The 25110-nt window shown below is 38.9% G+C and overlaps 1 protein-coding gene across 1 annotated transcript in view; it reads right to left on the reverse strand.

Moving 5' to 3' along the window:
* Positions 1-25110, reverse strand: part of LOC146166721 (uncharacterized) — a 103316-nt gene that overhangs the window by 70924 nt on the left and 7282 nt on the right. The window contains exons 8-30 of the mRNA XM_083384792.1: positions 24976-25101; positions 23822-23984; positions 21020-21222; positions 20328-20512; positions 19651-19837; positions 17524-17708; positions 16878-17118; positions 15680-15841; positions 14467-14638; positions 13193-13347; positions 12353-12514; positions 11006-11161; positions 10430-10563; positions 9509-9643; positions 8247-8520; positions 7402-7461; positions 6636-6790; positions 5507-5663; positions 4522-4713; positions 3287-3496; positions 2714-2846; positions 1938-2057; positions 649-832 (exon numbers count right to left, since the gene is read on the reverse strand). Coding sequence (XP_083240918.1) covers positions 649-832; positions 1938-2057; positions 2714-2846; positions 3287-3496; positions 4522-4713; positions 5507-5663; positions 6636-6790; positions 7402-7461; positions 8247-8520; positions 9509-9643; positions 10430-10563; positions 11006-11161; positions 12353-12514; positions 13193-13347; positions 14467-14638; positions 15680-15841; positions 16878-17118; positions 17524-17708; positions 19651-19837; positions 20328-20512; positions 21020-21222; positions 23822-23984; positions 24976-25101 — 3851 coding nt within the window. The remainder of the gene's footprint in view (positions 1-648; positions 833-1937; positions 2058-2713; positions 2847-3286; positions 3497-4521; positions 4714-5506; positions 5664-6635; positions 6791-7401; positions 7462-8246; positions 8521-9508; positions 9644-10429; positions 10564-11005; positions 11162-12352; positions 12515-13192; positions 13348-14466; positions 14639-15679; positions 15842-16877; positions 17119-17523; positions 17709-19650; positions 19838-20327; positions 20513-21019; positions 21223-23821; positions 23985-24975; positions 25102-25110) is intronic.

Genomic DNA, 25110 nt, shown 5'->3' on the forward strand with positions numbered 1-25110 from the left:
TAATTAGTCCCAATTTTTAGGTCGGTGTTAAGCTGGAGTAAAATCAGCCTCCCTTAATTATTTAAGGCTGCTGCACCAAAGTATGCTCAATTTAAATAAACAAAAACATTAAAAAGTAACTGGGCAAGATGCACAACGAAAAACCCTTAATTTACGGTAATAATCGAGAAAAATACTGAATTTTGTCAGGTTGCCAAACATCGTCAATCAGATCGAATTGCCGGAATAACAAAAAGTAAAACCTAATAAAATTAGGACTTCAGTTACATAATTATGATGGCATGTCTAATGTGCTTTCAAAGGTTTGGTATGTTTTTGCCAAACTGCTGCCAAATGCAGATACTTCGAAAAAAAAACAGATGAATCAGGTTGCGCTATGTAAAAACAAATTGTATTGAATTCTTGACAAGCTTCCGCACAACCGTGCTTCATCAGGTCAAAGATTCTGATTGACCTGATGAAGCACAGTTGTGCCAAAGCTTGTTGAGAATTTTAGACAATTTGTCTTTATATAGTGCCACCTGATTCATCTATTTAGAATTAGACAAATACGGCTATTTACAAAGATTCCGAAACAAAACTCTTAAACACTACAACAACCAAAAGAGGGCTCCTCATAAAAAGGATAACCGAAAAATCTGCACTTACTTGCTGCCCCCGGCCTCGTGGGTCTGCATAAGCGCGTGGGGCATCATTTCACTCCCTGTTGCCTCACTACCCTCCAGCACAGGCCCTGCATTCTTGGACTGGCTGCGCGTGTGGTTGCGCAACTCGAACACCTTGCTCAGCCAAACCTCCTCGCAAGTCTTCAGAGAGCTCTCGATCGTCAGGTCTAAGGAAAAGGTGCGAACGGTGTTTTAATTCGATTTTCAGTATTGAAGATTTCAATAGTTTCATTTGTATAGTACACCGAAAGTCATCGCAGACCAGTGTTGTAAAAAAGTGATTTTGAAATGACTCGTAAAATAACTTAAGTCCAAGTCAAGTTTTTGGAATAAATTATAAGTCAAATCCAGTTCGAGTCATCGGATTCTCAAATCAAGTCCAAGTCAAGTCATAATTAGAACAAGTCAATTTTATGTCAAGTCCTTGTCACAATAGATAAAAGTTTAAACTATTAAAACTGGTAAACTCGTCCGATTATGGACAATAGCCCATAAAAATAACAAAACAAAAAATAGGATAAAAGTGGAAAAATTAAGAAAAATTCAATTTTATAAATAATTGTTTAATGTCAAGTCATTTTGGCCAAAAGACTTAAGTCAAGTCATTTGGAAACAGTGACTTAGGTGTACTTAGTCAAGTCATTACAACACTGTTTTTCGTATTGGAGATTTTAATAGACCGAAAGCCATCACAGACTTACCGAATCTGTCGATCAATGATGCAAACAGGACAAGCTAGAAAAAACAACTTGCTTGCAGTGAGGTTCGAACTCACGACCTCCAGCCATACCGGGACCATCGCATTACCAACTGATCTGTACAGGCTCAGAGAGAAGCGAGTCGAGAAACAATCATAGGTCAATGCTTGCTACTTTATGTTAGTACAAGCGACTTCACATTGAAGAGGATCTACAGTACCATATCATTCAGTGAAAGATACACACATATGTGAGTTTACAATTGTAATCTAGCCCTTCTGAATCTGCTGTTTGACCAACGATTTCGGCTTTCATTAGTGTAAACTGACTCGATAACAATCATGTGGTTTCTTTCGCTTTAACCCGCCAATTATTCTAAAAGTATGAGACCAGATACGCATTGCCTTTGTTTGGCCGGTAATAAAATAAAGGGAATGTAAATTGTTCTGTTGCACATACAAATATGAATATTAAGCTATGTAAATGCTCGATCCGTGTTCTAGTCTTTGGTTTAAGTATCTTGGCCTAATGGTAACGAATATAGAGATAAAAATTATTGGTTCCCCGAGCTCACCTTTGACAGCCCTCTGAACGATTGCCTTCACCTCGTCTCCGTGTTTCTGTAATCCGAGCTCCAGTAAATCACCCAAGATCATCTTGCGCAAGCTGTCCGTGTCCGTCTGGAGTAAACCGCCTGCAATTTGACAAATCATCAACATGAAATTAAGGTTTTACTGAGGAATGGCGGTAGGGAATTCTGATATTATTAGATCGGAGCAGGTACTAGATGCCAAGTGGTAGAACCGGTACTCGTCCAATATTACGGGGCCAATGCGATACACAATTAATATAGGAATTTCAAGCATGATTTACGATTTATCACGCAGCGATTTCTACTTAAAAATTTAATAAAAAATATTAAGTTAACAAATAGAGATAACTGAACTACAGTACAAAAAAACAATCTCGAATTCATTTAAACAGCATACATAAGTCAAGTCAGGTCATGTCATTAACTTAACTTCAGGCATTACCAGACTGCTTCGAGTGTACTTAAGTTAAGTCATCATTAACTTAACTTAAGTCTGCCATTTAACTTAATTCAAGACTTTTTTTTGTACTTTAATCAAGTAAACATTTAACTTAGTTGTTTTCTTTCAGTACAGAAACTGATGCTGCCTATTTATAGGGCGATATATATATTTAATTAAAATAAAACGATAAATATAAAATAAACGTGCGAAACATAAAATCATTTCTTACAATTATTGTAAGAAAGGATTTTATGTTTCGTACGTTTTTTATTAATAAACAGTCTTAACATCTTGGTTTACAATTCGCTGTAGTCACCTGTTATTCTGACAAGTTGCTTCCAATGGCGTGTCCTCATAGCTGGGTGGTTGAGATCCTCAACGAGCGGCAGACATTGTTCGATCACAACGATCGAGCCGATCATTCCCATGTAAACGTCCCACTCTGTAGTCTGGAGATACAGCCGTATGGTACAAAGTTATGAATATGTTGTGACTTGATTTAAGTGACATAGAACATTGGTGAGCTGCTACATACGGTACACGTTTTTGCTTGATTATAAAGAAAGAAAACGTTAAATGAAAAAAAACGTCAACCCAAGTGATTTGAGTCAAGTCAAGCCATTTTACCAAAACGACTTAAGTCAAGTCAAGTAATTTTATAAAAACGACTTAAGTCAAGTCGGGTCATTTAACCAAACCGACTTGAGTAAAGTCAAGTTATTTGAAAACAGTGACTTAAATCAAGTCATTTGTAAGAAAGACTCTAGTCAAGTCATTTGCCAAAACATCTTAAGTCAAGTTAAGTAATTTGAAAAGAGTGACCCAAGGGCACTTAAATAAAGTCATTGAATTAAGTCATTACAACACTGCATATGTGTGCAACACGAACCTCAGGAGGCAGCGACTGGATAAGGTCTTTCTGCTTCTGGATTGCCTGGTGGAGATGCTTGGTGTCGATCTTCTGCCAGTGCTTGCGCTTCCAGTCTCGCTGTTCCTCCTCCAACATCCGGACGTGATCCCAGACCAGCTTGAGGTTGCGTAGGTCGCGCTGGTACTGGGGAAGCACCGAGAAGTTGACCACGGCCGTTTCCAGCAGCTCCTGGAGGTGGAGAAAAACGAGACTGTAAATAATTTGACCGGCGAACCATGTGTAATGCGCTGTAAACAAATTTTTATATTAAAGGATGGATTTATTTTCAACTAGAAATATAGGCCAAGAGAGTCTTTTTTTACTTGGAAATTTATAGAGATTTATATGCATGTTTTAATTTCAGGGACGCATTTGTTGTTCAAACTAGAAAAATAAGTCAAAGACATTTTAAATTTTACCAAAACTTTTTCAATAAATCAAAATTTGCTGGTACAAACCAACGTGATCAATGAAAGCGTCAAAATTGTTGGAAGTTGCGTTTTGTTTGCTAAAACATCAAAGAAATATTTCAGACCAAATACTTTCGGCATAAAGTTTGGTGCATGCGGAAAATACTTTATGAACACGGTAAAGCAAATGGGCAATATAAATTGCATTTCTGTATGATTTCTTTAATACAAACCTTTTCCGCCTAAATGTAACAAAGGCATTCGTAATTCGGTATGCAGCTTAAGTTTGCTTTGAGAAATCTAAGGGCTAAACAAACGGTTCAAACACATTAAATTCATGTCTGCTGGAACAATTTTCGTGTCACCAATCATTTATATTATGGGTGTTCGATAATATCGGATGGGATGGGAGCCGATGCCGATGCCCGATGCCAGGTGATAGTAGCGGAATTCGTCCGATACTAGGTTGGTATTGGTGACGATCCAATACAAAAATGTTAAGTTTCAGCTAAGATTCGCGCTCAACGCAGCTATAGGTTAACAACTGGAGGTGACTGAACTTTTTTTAAGTACATTCTAGCCTAATAACCTGGAAAAAAACTTGAAAGATTTCGATGTAATCAATTACACTCGGTTTGCCATAGTAATGACGTCATTTTGTATCGGATCGCTTTTGTCCAAAATATCGGATATCGGTATCGGAATAAATTTCAAGTATCGGACACTCCTAGTTAACATTTCACCGAGAACTGCTAAAAAAGGTGATTTCACTCAAAATTATTACAAAACAAATGAGCTATAAACCTGGAGTTCGATCAGATCCTGCGCCTCGGCCTGTAGCGCCCTCAGGCGACGCGAAAAGCCGTCTATGATTTCTATGGCGGCGTGGAAGGGGCATTCCCGCGAGAAGACCTCGGACGATCGAAGTTCAGAAGCGAGCGCCTCTACGCGGTCACTGAAGCGTAACAGGTCACGTGTGATGCGGTCAGACTCTTCCTGTGGAAAGAATAAAGAACTTTCAACAAACTTGGGTAGACTCTGCACGGATCTGTAATGTAGCTTGGTAATGAATTGCAAAGCCAAAAAGGTCGAGTAGATCGACATCATCTTGATTAGAAGGTTTTGATACAAGCTTGTATCATCTTCAGTTAATGTGTATTATCCTCTTAATGAAGATGATACAAGCTTGTATCCAAACGCCTTCATCAAGATGATGTCGATCTACTTAACCTTTTTGGCTTTGCAATTCATTATTAAACTTTCAATAAATAATTTAGAATATTAATTGTAGTAAGTAATTCAAGAATACAATGATGTTTCGCACAAAAGAAACCGAAAAAGATAAGGTAAATGTGAACGGACCCTAGCTATAAGATCGAGATAAGAACAATATCAACGTTCCAATGAAACACAGTTCGGAATAAGGGAAAAATAAGACTAATACCTTAAATTCGTAATAATGTTTCAATCGGAATGAGTCTTAAATCTGTCGGTATTAGACCTAAATAAACAGAATCCGGCCAATACAATATTTTACCTAATCTAAGCAGTGAACACCCATCCCTAAGTACATCACTAAGTGTCTTCGTTTACGCATATAACGCTCTTTTACTGCTTTGTGTTTTATAGTTCGCCTGTATCTCCCTAAATTACAAACAACACTGATACGTCTCATGTAGTGCTCAGGCATCCGACAGGCCGTGCGACAGGCAAGTATAGGTACCCAATAGGCGTAAAAGTATCCCAAACTTTAAGTCAGAAAAAAAGTCTGGAAAAGATTAAAGCTGACCTGTATCCTGGGCCCGAGCCTCTGCTTGGCGAGCGACACTTTGGTCTTCAGGTGGTTCCAGCGGTCGGGAGCCGAGCGAAACATCTGCTGGGTCTCGGCGGGAAGCTTCATCTCGTATTTTTCGAGCAGGTTTACTGTGCGCTGCATCACAGCGAATCTGCACACGGATATTTGTGTTGGTATAAGTTGGGATGATGAAGAGTCGTCGGTTGATAATAGTAAAACTCATTAACCTTAGGAAACTAAGAAATATGCCGTTGCCACCTGGGCTAAACAGACGGTTAAAAATACTGTCCAACTCCCAAAAGTCCAGTGTCCGGCTTAGATTCTACAGCTTTTATTTCACCTATTTACGTAACTAAATTAGGGTTGGTTTTCAGTAATCCCTTCATAAGGGCATCATATAATTGATCCACGCACAAAACACGGTATGCCATTCCGTTTTACAATTTAAAGTCGGCGGCCGTATCAGTTTTAAAATTGGTACTGCTCATGACTCGGGCTCGTGTTGTTTTGCGTGGTCTTACTCGAGTCCCGAGTGCGATAACGACTTAACAAAGTAATATAAAAATTATCGAAATTTATGAAGGATTTGCAATTTGAGGTAACGACCTATGAATTACTAGAACCCAACACAATTTTCCATTAAAGCTGCCGAAAGGACAAAAACGAACACATAACTTAAGAAAAGCGATAAGTGACCTAAAAAAGGGTTAGGGCGACCGAAGAGGGGAGTTTTCAAGGAATAAACTAGGCTGTATTGCCGCAGAAGATAAAACAGCCCTTCTTAACCTGGGGTAAATTTCGAATCACTGAGTACAGCTTAACTGGTACAGTTATTATCTACTACTGGTACAGTTATTATCTACTACCAGACATTGGACAACTCGTTGCCAGAAAGCAATGGCAGCCGTCGCATTGAATTAAACCGATGGAATTCTAGCTGAAGTTTTGCAATAAATGAGCACCACTTTTATTTTTGCTTTTCATCTCCTACTGCTGCTCCAACACCTCGTTAAAAATATTTTTATATGGACGCAAGTTAAAAAAGGGGTGAAAGGGTGAACCCAGTCAGCCAGGGGCTAAATGCATTAAAAACACTGCCTGAAAAGCTTGAATGCTGCCAGACCTGCTGTCCATGTCCTGCTGTTGCGCCGACACCTCGTTAAAGAGGCGCATCATCTTCATGAAGGAGGCCGTGTCCCTCTCCTCCCCGGTGATGCTCTCAATCTCCGGCTCCGTGCGCGCCAGGAAGTCGGCCAGAGTGTCCAGGGAGTCCGTAACCTTCATGGATAGGGTAAAACACCGGAGGTTGAAAACTCGAATGCTAAATTAACGAAGTAAAAGTTCCAAACAGAAGTCCGAATTTACAGTTACCAGAGGAGCTATAGTAAGGATTTCAAATCCTATAAAGAAGTAGGTATCATTTTTAACGTTTTGAAAAACTCTTTAATTTCTTCATTATTTTTGATATTCCTCCTAGGTCTTACTACAACAAAAGGAGCTGTTTGGATTAATATAATGCCGGCAGCAATAGTTTACATTTTAAGAGTGCTTTTAGGTAACACATTGTGTACTTGTTTCAGTTATTCCAGGCTTATATGCAATATTAACATCGTCTTTCATGTCTGGTCTAATGAAAAATTAGAGTTAATATTTTAACAGGGCCAAGGAATCTCAGGGGTTAGTGGGGTTGGCGTTTCAAACCTAGCACTTTTCCTGTTGGAGGGTTGGCGGCGAAAGAAGACTAAATAAGATTGACTCTCCTAAACTAAAAAAGATAAATAAAAAATAACACACTTTTTGCATTGTTAGTAGGATTTAAGCCTAGGTTCGGAAACATTTTGAATATGTGTAAGTTCGCTGAAAAACAGGTAGAAAAGGGTTTATCTCACCTGATCACACAGAAAACGTACAAAGGTCCACATCCACTTGCTGGCGTAAGTGGTCAGCACCTACAAACATTAAAGTGTTGGTTTGTATTGTGATGTTTTTAATTGTATTGTTGCATTATAAAGGCTCTAGCGAAGATCATTTTTTTTAATATTTTCTAATAAATTTGAGGATAAACAACTTTTAGGTTAAATGGCAAAACATGGCGGTCATTCGGGCAAAACTAATTGACTTGGTTTAAGTCTGGACAAATGACTCAGTCTGAAATGAAGTATTTTAATTTCATAAAATTGAGCTGTTTATCAAAATTTTATGACTTGACTTGCTATTGATTCAAAAGGACTTGACTTGGACATAAGGTATTTTACAAATGACTTGACTTGGACTTTAGTCATTTCGAAATGACGTTTACAACACTGTGGTCTTGTCTATACATAAAAACGCGTTCCGTCCAAAAACGACGCCTAAAACGCCGTTTCATAAATTAATCACCTTACCACTAGGGCGATTATTTTTTGACTTTTTTTCTTTTGTCAAAATTTACACGTTAGGTTAAAATTTGTTAAAATTATTTCAAGTCAAAATCAATTAAAAATGCACATAATCGTTTACAAAATTAAACAAAAAATATAGTTACATTTTAACTGAACTGTTGTTTAGTTAACATTTTATCCAAAAAAATTAGTTTTGAGTTATATTCAACGACATTTTAACAGTATTATGTTTTCTACTATGCTGTTCATGTTCGGAAATACACCCCAACAGTTCGAATAAAAAACAGAAGTAAATATCGAAAAAAAATTTTTTAAGTTGTTTTGACAGAACCCAAAACGTCAGCCGCACAAACCTGCTTGATGGGCTGAAAGTCGAAGACGAGCCAGCCGACCGACTGACGATCCGGCAGGCCGGCAATATTGTCTCGGGCCGTCCGGTAGATGGCGATCTCATCGTCGAAATCGGCCAGGCCTGGCACCACAACGAACTCGCCCCCGGGCGCCCTTGGTTCCAGGTCCGGGTCGGACCCACCGCCGCTCCCGAAATCGCCCCGGTCCGCGTGCGGCGTCAGGAACACCCGTTCGGCCTCGTTTATCGCGTCCGGGCTGTGAACCAGGAAACGGGATCTGGGAAATAAGTCGTTGGTTGATAATAAAAAATCGTTAACCTTCGGAAATTAATAAATATGCTGTTGCTACCAGGCATATACTATACACCAGTGGTTCTTAATCTTTTTTCTAGCGCACCCCCTTTGGTAATTGTCCTGTGCCTTGCGCCTCCCTTAGATGTTGGACAATAATCATACTAATTGTAATTCATTTTTTTTAATATATATCGTTTTGTTGTTAAAAATATCCTAGCCCCAGTCGGTCGTAAAAAGTAGCAAATATTGTCCCTAAAAAACTATATTAAAACATAAGTATCCCCAAAGTTCGCAATTCGCAAAATTATGAACGTTTTTCTTCAGTTACTAATCTAAAATGTGTAATTTTGATCTAAGCATGAGACAGCATGAAAGCAGAATTAACAACTAATGCAACCTGGAACCAATATAATCAGTATAAAAAGTTAAATATTGGGGTAGAGCTATTTTTTTTGCGGCTACCCAATTTTTTTAAGCAATTTTTATCATGTTTTGAATACGAACGGCAAATCCAGGAGGTCGAATAAATCAAAATAATCTTTAGGAAAACGTTTCGATGCGTATACTTGTATGATAATTTGTTAAAAGACTATGATCTATTCAATACGCTCACTTATACGATGTGGAACGCTATACTCTTGGCGTTGGGGGTAAGCAGCAACTAGCACCTTCAGTTTATACAAAGTTTATAACTTTTTATAATTTTTTTGCTTATTTGTTTTTTTAGAATTTTGTGAACTCATACTACAAGCAATATTAATAAAATTTGTTCAACTATGTACAATGCGAAATGTTTACTTTTCTATTGTTTTGTACATCTTACCAAATGTCTAAGCAGTTTTAATCAGGGACATTCCTACCAAACCTGTAGTGTACGCAGAATTAGTCCAGTAGCCGAATAAACCAAAAATTGTATTACAAAGTAAAAATTGCGGTACAACATCAACAGAAAAAACATGACTTTGACTGACCTTTGACCCGTGGTGGCGCGACTCATATCGCTCCGCTTGCGATGCGACTGCTTTGAGACTCGCAGCGGGTTGGGTGAGGGACGACCGCTCAAGAAGTCGCGGAAGGACTGCTGGACATCTTGCACCCATAGGAACCTGGATAATTAACCAGTGTCAGTGGTGTATGACTAATTTACCATTTTTAAAGACATAACTTTTCGTCAGGTTAAATGAGATCAGCGTGAGTTAGGTAGGTGTTTTTAGGTTTGAATCAACTGGTGGAATTACTCAGCCTCGACTAAAGTGACGCTACGCAGTGGCAGATGCTTTCATAAGCAAAACAAGTGTACTGTGATTTAAACAAAAAAAAATGATGCTTCGCGTCCTAACACCAATAAAGTTTGCGTCCTAATACCAGTGTTGTAACGAGTTAAGTCAATGGCTTGACTTAAGTGCACTTAAGTCACTGTTTTCGAATGACTTGACTTGGATTAAGTCGTTTCGGTAAAATTACTTGACTTGCTTTTAGACAAATGACTTGGCTTGGACTTAATTCATCAAGTCAAATCTCTTGGGTTAAAATTAAGGGTTTTCATTTACGATTTTAACATATAAAATTAAGCTATTAAAGTTTTGCACATAAAACGATTATATTGCTTCATGTTGTATTTTGCTATTTTTTAGTTCAATTATTGCTTATAATCGGACGAGTTTACCTATTTTAATGGTTTATGGTTTTATTATTACATTAGTGGTTTGTCTTGGAGATGACTTGCTCTAATAATGACTTGACTGTGACTTGAGCAACTGATGACTTGGACTGGGACTTGACTAGCTTTTTAAAAAAAGACTTGACTTGGACTTAAGTTATTTCACAAATGACTTAACTTGGACTTAAGTCATTCCAAAAATGACTTGTTTACAACACTGCCTAATACGTACTTATAGTCGTCGAACTTTGAGAGCAGCTTCTTGCACAAGCTCGTGTTTTCCTGAACAACGTTGCGTATCTCCTCCACGATCTCGTAAACATCCTGATCGGTGGTCAGGAAGTCCTTGTACGTCTCGCTAGCATCCTGCCAGAAAAGAAAGTGTTAAAAATAAAGAAGGTCAGAAATCAACCAACAACTAAATCGCGCCATTTTGCCAGTTACCAAGGTGGAATAGTATATGGTGAATATTTTTTAACCATTGACACCGTGGTCCACGTGAAGTAAAATAAAATTTTAGGGGTCCGCCGTGAAAGAAGTTTAAGAATCACTGGACTCACGGTCAGCCTTCTTCACAAACAGCAGTTTAAAATACTTGCTTGCACTGTTCAGCAAGAAAATAAGACGTTTTAGAGTAAATAAAAAAAACATTTATAATTGAAAAAGATAAAAACGCATTTACTTCATTCTTTTGTTGCTATTACTTTTTTGTTAACTCCTAGATTATTTAAAGGTTCCACTTAAAGTTGACTGTTTAAACTTGGCTCAGATACTAACAAAAGTTGAAATACTCCTGGTCTTTACTCACAGTGAGCCTCTTCACGAGAGTGGATCGCTTGAGAAATGAGGAGAGCCAGGAGGAGACCGCGTCCTCCACATTGTCCACCGATGCAGAACGGTCGAGAGGAGGAGAGAAGGCGACGGTTTGCTCGACCAACTCAAGTCGTATCTCGAGGATGCAAGTCTACCAAAGTGTAGGGCGTTATTTGGGGATGTTCTATATTTTGGGCTGACAGCTAACAATTAGACATTTTCTTGACGAATACAACATGCAAACACATATGTGTGTTAACGACTGCGAACTATCCCTTCTGGACTGCTATTTGACCAACGATTACGGCTTAAGCATCATTAGTACATCGAAAGCCATTGCAGACTCATCTAATCTGTCGATCAATCATGCAATCAGAGCAGGCTAGACAAACAACTGGCCTGCAGTGAGGTTCGAACTCCTCTCGCCATGCCGGGACCGTGCCCTACCAACTCAGCTAAACAGGCTCAGAGAGGAGCGAGTCGAGAAACAACCATAACCAATGCTTGCTACATTCTGTTATGAAGTTCCTTGTACTTAAGGTATGTGTAGGCAGCGCAAGACTAAACAGAGATTACGATTTTCCGGGCGGATTTGTTTTTCAACACGCACAAAACCATAAACTTATACTTTTTAAGGTTGGTTCACACTAGACCCGTTTTGCTTCTGGCGTTAGCGTCTGGTGCGAAACGCTAGCGTTGCCAGTTCACACATAACACGTTGCCAGCGCAAAAACCGAAAACGTTTTTCAAAGACGCGTCTAGTGTGAACCAACCTTAACGTCAACTACCACTATGAAGGTGAACCGCTACTAGTGAACATCCGTAAAACTTGAGCCTGGAGTTAATGGTTTAAATACTAAACTTGTTTAAAAAATACTGATAAAGGGAACTAATGTTTATAGTGAATTGAATGAAACAAGGAAGTGGGTCAGGCGTAGAGCTACTTATAAACAAGCACGACCAGATATCGTAAACAAGGCTTATATACGCTGGAATATCGCTGGAATTAGTGAAACGGCAAACGTACAATTATAACGTGTAATTTTAATTATGAACCCTAAAGAGGCAAGCTGGTATATGCTGCCGAAACGTCGGTTTATACTTCGTTTACAACATAAGAGCGATTTCTATATAAGGCTTTGTAAATGCCGCATTTGTCTAATTCTAAATAGAGGAATCAGGTAGTACTGTATAAAGATAAATTGTATTGCATTCTCGACCGATAAGTGCCACCTGATTCCTCTATCTAAGGATTATATATGGTGATATCTAAATACTGGAATGTCAACACTGGAATGTCTACGTTGTAATGTAGCTGGAATAAATAAAACGCCAAACAAACCGAAGTTGGGTCGTCCCGGCCTTCGGCGTCCAGTCCGGCCACAGTCCGGTACATGGCGTCCAGGCTGGTCAGGATACTGCTCTTTAAAGCCATGAGGACCAGGGCGTCCATCTGGACAGTGTACATCTGCCAGGCAGGGGACGCCTCGCTCATTTCAACGGCCTGTTGTAAAAAAACGCGGTTTAGTGACAAATCAATATGTTTAGCAGTGGGTACGGGCAGTGGTATAAGGCAGACTTGGGCAATAAGATTTTTTTAGCTTTTTAAAATTAGATTAGAATTAAAATTAAAGCATATTATTATTTTTATTTTATTAACAAGTATATTGATAGACTAACTCTAAAGTATCAAGCTGTTTTGGGTTCAAACAATTTTATGTAGTTCTTGAACTGTTATGTTAGGTAAACCGATATTTGCCAAAAGTGATTTTAAACTAACCTATACAATACCGGTTGTTAACTTTGGGAATCACAAAGAGCGGACAGATAACAGAAAAATCATATTCGATATTGTTTATTTAAACAGGTAACTGTTGTAGTGTTAAAATATACTATCAGACTTATGTTACAATCAGCAAAAAAAATCATACTTTTTTACATTTAAAATAATAAATCGGCAATTTTATATTTTATATTTAAACAATGAGAGGAACCTCGAAAATACTTCTACAGAAGTAGGTATCATTTTCAACGTTTCGAAAAACTATCTATTTATTTTCAATATCCGACTTTGATATTTTATCACGTCCTATTATAACCTCCGACCATTATGCTCTCAATAAAGTTCTAAGAATGCAAAAAAATTGGCCACTTTAGTCTAACCTAATTTCTAAGCACCTACTTTGAAAGAATCGTAGAGGATTTGATGGATCTCTTGTCCTGAGGGCAGAATCTTGCGGCGGTATTCCTCATCTAGCAGATTCTGCTCATCCAACAGTTGCTTCAGACCTTTGGTGGCTTTTTCCTGGATGTGACTGGTGAAGATGTCCAACGCTCCTGCCGAGCAATGAATTTATTAAAACAGTGAAAAAACAGTGTCGTTTGGAATGAGCAGCTTTCCAATGTTTTGTTTAATAATAGATAGAAATCCCCCCTTCTGGTGTAAACGAAGTTATAAACCGACGTTTCGGCAGCAGATACCAGCTAACCTCATCAAAGCTCCACGGAATTCTTTAAGGTTCCACTATAAATTCGTAAATCAAACCGCGTTTACTGACAGCCTCTATTCTAATTCTACAGTGCTTTGATGGATTTCCGCAAAACGCCGACTGACAAAGGGGGAAGCAAAAACACAGCAACCAGTCACCATTTGATAACACAGCCAATTAGGAACGGAAGAACTAAAAGTGTAAGAAGTAATAGTAAATGTTGGACGCATAATAGGGGCAACAGACATGATAGTTATGTAATATATCAGTTTAACGTGTTGAAAAACTTCAAGCTGCTACAACTGGCTACCGACGTAAAAAAGTAAATAAGTAAATATTCGGACTCCAACCATAAAGACCGAGTTAAGAACAACAACAACGTTGGAATAAAACACATTCGAAATAAGACCAAAATATGATAATTTTAACCCTGGTGCATTTTCTAACCTCGCCACTAACCCCAAACAGAGCCCAAGAATCTGGTGCTAAAACGTTCAAACTAGGGCGTCAAACGTTGACACCAAACGGCCGATGCCAGACCGTCGGCCCCGATCGTCTCATACCCTCTCTACGGTTTTTAGCGTTATTTGTGCCATTTAGGCCGTATTACGATAAATTTAGGACTTATTCCGGAGGTTTATATTTTTTTCAGACGCAACAGGAAAATTTACAAGCTGTTATAACCGACCGCCGACGTAACACAGTAACGCAAATATATTATGTTGGACTGTATATTTGATATTAGAAATTACCTTGACCATTGCAACATAAATGTCGACCTTAATTCCTGATCGGTAACAGCAGAATACTCTAGCAAAGCTAGCAATACAAGTCAGAGACTATTAAAAGATCTTAATTGATTATATAATTCGTCAACAAAGGCATTGTCAGTACATCTGAATTAACAAACGCAACAGTATAAGAATGAGTCAACTTCATTAAAAAGCTAATATATTTCAACACACACCTTGTGACCAAGACATCGACATGTCCTTAGCGCGGTCCCAGTTGTTGTGGACTCGGGTGAGTACGGCATGTACGTCATCACACACCACTGACGAAGATTGCTCCAGAAAGTCGTCGAGGTCAGCCGAGCCCCATGTGACTTTCTCCTTACCGTCCTGTATTATCTTCTCCACCTTCGAAGTCGAATTTAACAGTTGCTTTTAATGCCCAAAACAAAACGTTAGGTATTATTTTGCTAAGTTAAAATAATTTTTTTACCATAGTTAATTTAATTTAATCAACAATAAAACTCAGTTTAAAAATATGTCCAATCCTTAATTTTAGCTTCACTTTGTTTAAGCAATAAACATGCGTAAAGCAGTGTTGTAATAACTTAAGTCAATGACTTGACTGAAGTACACTTAAGTCACTGTACTCAAATGACTTAACTTGACTTAAGTCTTTTGCGCAAAATGGCGTTTAACTTGACGTAAGTCTTTAGGACAAATGACTTTGGTTGAAATGATTTTTCACTAAGCATATTTTATAAAATTGGGTTGTTTATAAGCCTTGCATATAAATCAATTTGCTTGTTATATGATGCGTTTTGGTCTATTTTTTACTTGTTATTGTCATATTTGGACGAACTTACCAATTTTAATACTTTAATGTTTAATTTATTGGACAGGGACTTCGCCAGGACTCGACATGTTATTTATTTAAAAAGACTTGGCTTGAACTTAAGTGATTTTACAAATGACCTTGCTTTGACTTGAGTCATTTCAAAATCACTTGTTAACAACACTGGCGTAAAGACTGGCTCTAGTTCCGAGGATACAAATCTAAATGAAAACCCGTGGAAGCTCCAGCACAGTAGTAATCAAAGGGAGGGATTTTTAAATTTAGGGACGAATTTTCTTCCAGGGAGAAATTAGGATAAATGGATTAAAACAAAGATTAAAACAAACAAAGTTATTTAATCGTTAAAAGGCAATTAAAACCTTATTTAACTGTAATGATTGGTACTGTAAAAAGTCTACTAGGCACATAACAATCTAATTATATTGTTTTTTTCACAGTTACTTTCTTTCACAGTTATAAATACATCCAAGTAATCAGTAATAATAGGTAAAATACTTCGTGTTTTTTTTTGTGGGAAGGAGGAATTGACAAGAGTTTGGGCCTGTAGGGGAGGAAATACAAAAAATAAACTTTGAGAACCACTGTTCTCGCACCTTTTCCATCCTGCCGTCAAACAGCAGCTCCTCGTATTCTTCCATCCTCTGCTTGACGTGATTGTACTTGGACACGACTGTGGCAAGGCGGGTGGCGCGCTTCTGAAGAATCGAGCTGTCCACACTTCGCAGCAAGGCACGAACAGAGGCCGGGACGGGCACCTGGATAACGAACGTATATAATTACAAGTTCTTGAGTACGCAAGATGCCTTCGGAGAGGTTGAAAACTAAAGTCACGCTATTCCCAATTTAATGAAACCTGCACACACATGTGTGCGTTAATCACTGTGATCTAGCCCAGTGCTCTTCAACGTTGTGCACGGTGCACCCTAGGGTGCACCAAAATATGCTTGGGGTGCACCATTACTAAAAGGTATACAAGGGTGCACCACAAACTTTTAATGAATCATTAATATTTGACGTTGAATGCTGTTGTATGACATGCAATAGTACTCGCAAGCAGCCTGCAGCCAAAATCAAACTCTCACCGACAGTGTGTAAAACGTCGGCAGCTCCGCTTGGTGTAATTGACATTATGATATTGATATGCATAATGATTTTTCATATCGCTTCTTACCTCAGTTTACCTTTCAAGTAAACAGGGTGCATGAGTTCGTCACAACAACTTTAAGGGTTCACCAAACCAAAAAAGGTTGAAGAGCACTGATCTAGCCCTTCTGAAGCTGATTTTTGACCAACAATTACGGCTTACGTATCATTAGTACACCGAAAGCCATCGCAGACTCACTGAATTTGTCGATCAATGATGCAAGCAGGTCAGGCTAGAAAAACAAGCATTTGGCGTATGGTTGTTTCTCGACGCGCTCCTCTCTGATCCTGTGTAGCACAGTTGGTAGAGCGACAGTCCCTGTATGACCGGAGGTCGTCAGTTCGAACCTCATTGTTTTACTAGCGCCTGCCATGCTTGCATCATTGATCGACAGATTCAGTGATTCTGCGATGGCTTTCGGTGTATTCCCAATTAACGTACTTTTCATACTGTAGTCAAACTTGTAGAAAGTCTACCGAAGACCCCGTTTGTTTTTTTTTACTGATATTAATCGGTTTGAAAGGCACAGACGATTTAGAAATCAATTTAATCTAAAGGTAATTAGAGTCAACTTTTAACACAAGATACCTTCGGAGAGGCTTACAACATCTGTAAGCAAAATCAAAAAAAAATAAAACGGTTCTCACATCGTGAGGTGAGCGCTGCAGGTAATGGACATCGCGCAGCATTTCCAGCAGCCTTGGGTCCAGGTTGATTTTCAGGCCGGACACGGCGCTCGCCTTTTCGCCTTTTTCCGAGCTGTACTCGGTTCCTCCGTTCGAGGTCGTGTCCCGAGCTGAGTTGTGCGGGTTCCAGAGTCTCGACTCGCTCCTACCTCGAACCGCCTCCAGGCTTTCGGTTGCCAGCACCGGCTGCTTCAGTTTCTCTCTGCGCGGTTCGAAAGCGAGAGAGTGAGGCGAGAGTTGCGAAGGAAAAAGGAAGGCGGCGAGAAAAACAAGAGATCGACGAAAAAAGGGAAACGAGATATTGGCGTGAAAGACGACTATTTCGGACTCATAAGTTTGAGTAAAATCAATCAAAAGAACGGACTAAATTAGGATTGTTACCTAAAAGTCGTAAAAAAGGGCGGACAAGATATTGCATAAGGGGTAAGGTAAGCCGCTTTGGCAGCAACAATCCCAGTTACTCATTGTCGCACAGGTTGGTATGAAGTTGAAGCTATATTGGCCGCAAGAGGGCACAAGCGACCGAGATGTTTACAAAGACGGCGGCCATTATTACTCAACTCAAACAGTATCAGTTTAAAAAGCGAAAACTCTAACGAACGCTCGCCTTAGATCGGAGTCGACGCTCTTAGCCCAGGAAAGCAGCAGCCTGGTCTCGTACTTTTCCAAATCGTTCATCGCCTCCATGAAGGCGTCACGCAGCTGCCACCCGATGTCGCTCTCGAGCGCGTGCGGGCACACCTGGCGCACCTTGGCCATCGGATGGCCCACGCGTTCCTTCATACCGCGCACCTTTGGGGACAGGAAAAATTAGAAGTTGGGCCACGGGGCGATCGAAGTGAAATGTGTATTGGTATATAACTGGTCGAATTCAACCATTGATCTAGATCAGGGATTCCGAACCTGGGAGACATGGACCTATGCTATAAGGGACTATGAATCTTTTTAAGTGGGTCATGCAAAAAATTGAAAAATATTTTTATTTACTTATCATCTCTAATTTGTCTCCACTATAACAAAATAAATAAATTAAAATTTAATAAAACTACTAGTACAGCAATGAGCTATGATCTTGAGTTTAATTTTTTTATTTTACTTTTGAGATTTATTAATATAAATGGCTACCCCACTTAAAAGAAGGAAGTATGACAATAGTTAGCTGTGTTGTTATTTTATCATTCTAACCAGGGATGGGGAGCCGGAGCCGGAGCTGGAGCCCGGAGCTAAGCATTTTCTCTGGAGCCAGAGCCGGAGCCGGAGCCATTGTTATTATTTTTGTGGAGCTGGAGCCAGAGCCGGAGCCATTTTTATTATTTTTGTGGAGCTGGAGCCGGAGCCGAAGCCATTTTTATTATTTTTGTGGAGCTGGAGCCGGAGCCGGAGCCCATTTTATTATTTTTGTGGAGCTGGAGCCATTTTTCAATTTGTGGTGCTAAAGCTAAGAAATTATATTTTGTTCCATCTCCAACGTTAGTTAGCCAAAAGCAATTTTTAAAACTTGCCTTTGAATAAGTGACTGGTGGCACCGGGGCTGAAGCCGGAGTCATTGGGTGTGTGTTTGATGGCTCCGGAGCTGGAGCCGGAGCCGGAGCCAAAGGATTGAGTTTTACGACTCCGGAGCTGGAGCCGGAGCCATTTAATCATTGCTCGATGGCTCCGGAGCTGGAGCCAAAGCTAATGCTATTTTACGGTGGCTCCCCAGCCCTGATTCTAACTACCGGTTACTGTATAAACCATATTTTAATTTATAAACACGTTTGGTAATTTTTCCAAAGGTTTCCAAAAATAGGAGAGCCATTGATTTTTCAAAATTTTCAAAGGGTGCCACCGTGTTAAGAGATTGGGAACCCCTGATTTAGATAGATTTATATTATTTCGGAACAACAGTACATGCATGCAAAATAATTGAAATAAAATAAGCGCCCGCACAGTTCCAGAAGGCGGCAAAAGACTGTCAAGTCATCTAGTCAGCTGTCCCCTGGCTGTGATTCAAATCGCGTGAAGCAATTTTACAAGAAAAAAATGAAACAAAACACGTTACAAAAAACCTAATCGTAAATACATGACAAACAAAAACTCCAAACCAATTACATTATATTAAACAAAATTAGCGGTACATTTCAAGCATGTTTAACATTTTACTGCTAAGGCGGCGACCCAATTGTTGATAATTGGGCTTATAATTCAATGGGGGTCAGTCGCTATGATTTCGGTATAGGCTAAACAAGCTACAGATTTAAGCCTGACGCTCTGCCTAGCAAACTGCACGAGGCATCTTTAAGATCTTGAAAAATTGGTAAATACTATTTTAAATTTGAATAAGGTCCCCATCAAATTAGGAAAAACAGGGCATAAGACTGTTTCGGATGATTTGAGTTAAGTGCACTTAAGTCATTGTTTTCAAATGACTTGAATTGACCTAAGTCTTTTGGACAAATGACTTGACTTGGACTTAAATGACTTGCTCAAATAATGACTTGACTGGGATTTGACTTGGGCAACTGATGACTTAGGCGGGGACTTTATTTCTTATCATTGTTTTCAAAGACTTGACTTGGACTTAAGTCATTCCACAAATGACTTGACATGGAATCATTTGTTAAATGACTTGACTTAGACTTAAGTCATTTCAAATTCACTAGTTTACAACACTGCAATTCTCACACCGACTGAGCAGCAAACATAAGACGAGTAAAGCAAAAACGAGCAAGCCTAAAAAGACGATAAAACTCACCCAGACGAGCTTGCTGACAGTGGGCGGCATGTTGACGTGGTGAGGAACGTCGTGCAGTCCTGCCGAGAACATTTCCTTTACACGCCTGAACTCGTTCGTAAGCGAGACGATCAGCGACTGGTTTTCGCTCTGCAGTTCCTTCTGCAGCAACTCTCGGGCGCTGATACCCTCGAATACTTCGAGCACTCTGCGCGCGAAATCGAGAGACGTGTTAACACATCGGCGGGTGTTTTAGTAATTACAAGGCAGTCGAATAATTGATATCATATTTTCACTACGACCTCTACATCAAATTTTTGCTTCTTCCACGTATATGGATGAGAAACAAAAAAGACGAGAGACTGAAAATGCCGTTGGACAAAGCGGCATTTTTGATAAAATCCGAATTAAAATACAAACAATTCACAAATTAGATTACAATTAGAATTGATCGCATTTTGCCCTAGTTTGTTAAAATAGGAAACTATAGGATTATCTATAGCTTAAGAATTAATTGCAAAGCTAAAAAGGTCGAGTAGATTTATCCAAGGCTGCAGATGATGCAAGCTCGCATCGAAACGTCTTAATCAAGATGATGTCGATCTACTCGACTTTTTTGGCTTTGCAATTCATTATGAGGCAACATTACAGATCCGTGCATAGTGCACCCTAGAATTAGCCAGTTGTCCCAGTCTGACCTGAGGTGTGACATTGCGTTTGGACAGAGTCGAATCGCGCTGCGTAGGACGCCGGCCAGTCGGTGCTCGAGAGTCTTGATCACCGAACGATATCGGAAGAAGGAATTCTCGAAGTGCTGCCGTTCGTCGATGGTCAGTACGTTGCGATTGTGGCTCGTAAAGTCCTTAATGGTGCGTACGAACACCTGGAAATACAATATTTTTTTAAATCATCTGAAAAAACATCCAAGATCTAGATTGTATAATCCTATATCCAAAACCAGACCAAAACATCTAGATCTATACTAAAATAATCTAAAATGGCAACTATGCCGATAAATTACTTATGCCTAGAATTGAACAACTAGATTTATTTTAGCCTATTTTGCTTTTTTTTAAATTAGGTTAGAATCAAAATTAGAGCATTTTTTTTCCAAATTGGAATATAATTAGATAATTTTGTTTCTCAATTTATATTGGAATTAGAATTACCGAATCGTGCAAGTCGTTCCGACCAAACTGTAATAATTTAAATTTTGTTACGATTGGGTGACTAAAAATGCCGTTGGATCCGAATTAGATTAGAACTAGAATTAAAGCAGACAATCGATTCACAAACTATATTAGAATTACAATCAGCCGCATTTTGCTCTAATTCATTGAATTAGAAAATTAGATTTATCAATAGTTGTCCAAGTCTGGTTATGACTCACCTGGTGGATGTCGGCGATGAGCGCGTCAAGCGCACGTGACCCAGCTCCACCAATCCGCGCAGCTTCCTCGAGCGTGAGAAAGTGGCGCGTGGTCTCGACAAGGTCAAGCAGGTCGTTGCAGCGCTCCACGAATCGGCTGAGTCCAGCGAAACAACGTGTGTTGCGAGCAGGCCACGGAGAGTCAGCCCACTGCTCGGCATCGTCTGTATATAGACCAGGGGTGAGCAATTAAATATTTTGATTTCTAACCCCTAGCATTACCCTCCACTAACCCCAAACAGTGGCTATCATGTCGTCGGTCTTAATGCTGAGGTATTATAGATTATTTTGCTTGGGATATTGTTGTCTTATTGGTCTTTTTGTGTGTTCCCAATACAACGTGTGATTTCTTTTAAAAGAATCTTTAAATATCCTTGTTTTGAGAAGATGGTAGGAGTGGGAATGGGTGAGGATGCCTTACAAGAGTAATGTATTTAATTAAATATTATAAAATAAAAAAAATGACTATTAAGTCTTATTTTGCCAAAAACACTTCTATTAAAATTGAGCAGCGGGCCGGATTATATTGTTTAGCGGGCAGGATCCAGGCTCTATTTTCAACCGATAATTTCGTGTTTTTTGCAAGCATTTCAAAAAAGAGAAACAAAAAAAAGAAAGAAGAAAAAGTCGCTGTGCACATTTAAAACATCCAAGACAACATGCGAAAGGAAACAAACACCAAAACATATAGTAAGTATAAGGGCGTAATACTGGGCGAATTTAAGTAGCCAAAAAGGGTAGGAAAATCTGACCAAGGGCATAAACACGACGTGTGGTTATAAAAGAAGGTTTTTGTAAATCAGCCATGAAAATAAATCTGTCATGCTCAAATAAGAAGCCCTGCAATTTTTTGGGAATTTGCGTAAACTGACGTGCTGAGGACTATTTGAAGTCGGCCCAATCCTTTTTGACATATTTTCGAAACACGAATTCTCCCATTACGCGATTAACGCGAAAACTTGAGAAAAACTTCATGCAGTTTTCGTGACATACTCACGCCCCGTTGGTCATCAGGTCAACTCTTCGTGCTGGGAGAAATGTGCATGATAATATTAGACCAAAATAGGGACGCGTTCCTTTTTTTTAGAACGATGCATTACAACGATGTAGGCCCAGCCTTAGAGTTACTTAAAACTGTTTTAAAGGCTTTATTTAATTGATATTTTTGTGGTTGTTACAAATTTTTGGAAAATTTTCATTTCAAGGTATTTATTTCGAATACAAAGTCAAAATGTATAATACTGTAATTAATTGGTACAGGTTCAAATTTAGATTTAAAAGTGGACATCCTTTAATGTATACCCTCAAAAATAACTGGGTACAACAACTTTTTGTGTGATAATGCACGGCAGGATAGGATGCGCTACAATCGCAATATTGGTAATAGATAATACGTGAAAACATGCTGTTAAACCCATTTATGTGCATAAAATGCGGATGATAAAAAATACATGTGTGTAATGTGCTGTAAAGCTTGGTGAATAAACGCAAATTACCGCAATATTACGGTTCAGAAGTTAACAAACGGAATACAGGAGAATAAGAAAAGGCATACATGCATGCAGCTTGTAGGACATTGTTGTGCGATAAATCATGCATTTTACTCAAACCCATTTAGGGAGAGCAAATCAAGCTGTGGCGAAACAGTGCTTTTAATGTTCGCTCGTGTGTAAGTGTGTACGTCATGCCTTTACACATACCTATATATAACAGTCCTCGTAAAGCGTTTAAGCATTTCGCTATAACCAGGTACAGAAAACTTGCAGATAGACGCTAGGAGAAAAGCTACGGGTTAGTTGGTAATATTTACTGGTACAGTTGAATCTCGGCAGGCGTATAAAGGATCATGACAACTACTACAGTAACTATACTTACAGCTAATTCATGTACCTTAGATACCACTAACACCTCTATTGTATACCTGATAAACTGTAAATCGACGAGCGTGTCACTGTTGAAAAAAGTATATAAATACGTCTATGGAAACTTTTTCACCGAAAGGTTAGCTCAAAGTTTGCCAGGGAATTCCATCGTTGGACATGGAGTTTGACTTATTTTTATAAAAAATCAAAAATATTTTAAGAAAAGCTATATACGGCCATTTGCAATACAAAGTGAGATTATTATAATAAATAAAACTTTTCGACAGACATTTGAATTCACCGAACGACTTCGTTTTATTTAACTTAAAAACGATTTTAGTAAAAAAACAATTAACGCGGTACCGTGTAATTATGAATTGAATTACCGCAAATCCGTTACAGCGTAGATTACTGTTTACAGAAACTTTACGCTCTCAAATCAACATTGGTTTAGTTAAGAATTTCATTTAATCCACGTATTCAGTTGGTAAAAATTGGTTACTGCTCTGTCAAGCTGTAACATTTCGCTCAACAAATTTTACTCAATTTTCGATATTTAATTCTTAGTATATCAATTTGAGCTATTCAATTTTCCTAATTTGACTCCTTTATATTTGTATCATTTTTCGCAATTTAACTTCTTAATATATCAATTTTTGCTATTCAATTTTCCTAAATCAACTCTTTTGTATTTGTATCAATTTTCGCGAATTCATTTCTTGGTATATTAATTTTCGCTATTCAAATTTCCTCATTTAACTCATTAATATTTATGACAATTTTCGCTATTTAACTTCTTACCAATTTTCGGTATTCAGTTATCGCTATTAACTCCTTAGTACTGTATACTGCTTTAGCGTTATTTCACTTGCAAACAACATAAAACCTATGTTATTCCTACCGTCAGATTCCTCTCGTTGTCCGGCCCTGGACACCCAGTCTTGGTAGCCGGCAGCGCCGTACATTCGTGTACGGAAGAGCACGTTCTTGTCCTTGGGCCGCAGACGGGCCATGGTAAGTACGGTGGCCTGTACCTTCTCCTGGTTGTATGCGTTGGCCGTTTCCTTCAAAAATCGAACATAAGCGCGATATTATATAAAAGGGCGTATCTTTATAGAATCCAAAACCATTGGGCAGCAGGTTTCTGCTTGTCATCACTGTTCCGCTGAAGCGTATAGAAACAGTAAAACTCAAAGTTTGAAAACCCGAGTAAAACCAGGATCAGATAGGATAAAGGAATATATATTTCGTTTATACTGGCATATATAGGTTTCTTAATTCAAATGATTTCAATGTTTCGATGATAATTTCTATTAAATTTGAAATTCAAATAATTTTAACAACTAGTCACAAAAAGCTATATCGCTATAGGTGCGTATGTTACACAAAATGTTTTATTGTTTGTTGTGTGTTGTTTTCGCCTTATTTCAACTATTGCGTTGTCACTCACTCACTCATTTAACTGACTTGCCTCCTCACTTCTACACCTCACTTTTCACCCGTTTATACCTTACCTAATCACATTTGCTGTTGACACCTTTTTATCTTTGGCTACTGTAGCCTCACACCTTTTTCGCCTGACCTGTAGTTTCAGAAAGGCTAGATGGTGGTGGACAGTCAGGCTGGGCAAGGCTGGGATTACCAACCGTTTAGATCGTCGTCGTTTACGCCCTATTTTAATCTCTGGTCGCTTTATATTACGCGCTTCCGTTGTTTTATGTTTTATATGTTAGTTCGCCTCTGTCGTCCTATATTATATACAATACAGATAAGTCTCGTGTAGTGCTCAGGCATCCGACAGGCCGTGAAGTAGGGAGTCCTGAAATAGTTTATCGTAACACGTATACGACTGTAGGTTCAATCCTTATGCAACACTTGTTAACAGCAATTAAATTTGCTTGGCTAACGAGTCAACAGTCGGAATCGAGTTTATTATTTTGGCCAGAGTCGGACTCGGGTTAAGTTAGTTTTTTTGCAGGAGTCGGGCTCGAGCCTTTTTTAACCGACTCCGCAGCCATGCTTGTAGGTTGATACACATAATTCTAAGGGTTAAACCTTAAAATCCAAATAGGTTCCACGAAAAGCGGCGCAAAGTCTCAGGGCGTCTTTTAGTGCCTTGTATGAACGTTGGGTGTCATCGAAGGGATTCTCCCCCACCAAACTTCTTGCCCGGGCAACGACCTAAAACAT

The sequence above is a fragment of the Ascidiella aspersa genome, chromosome 1 (genome assembly GCF_963924565.1).
Source record: "Ascidiella aspersa chromosome 1, kaAscAspe10.2, whole genome shotgun sequence".
Classification (NCBI taxonomy): Eukaryota; Metazoa; Chordata; class Ascidiacea; order Phlebobranchia; family Ascidiidae; genus Ascidiella; species Ascidiella aspersa.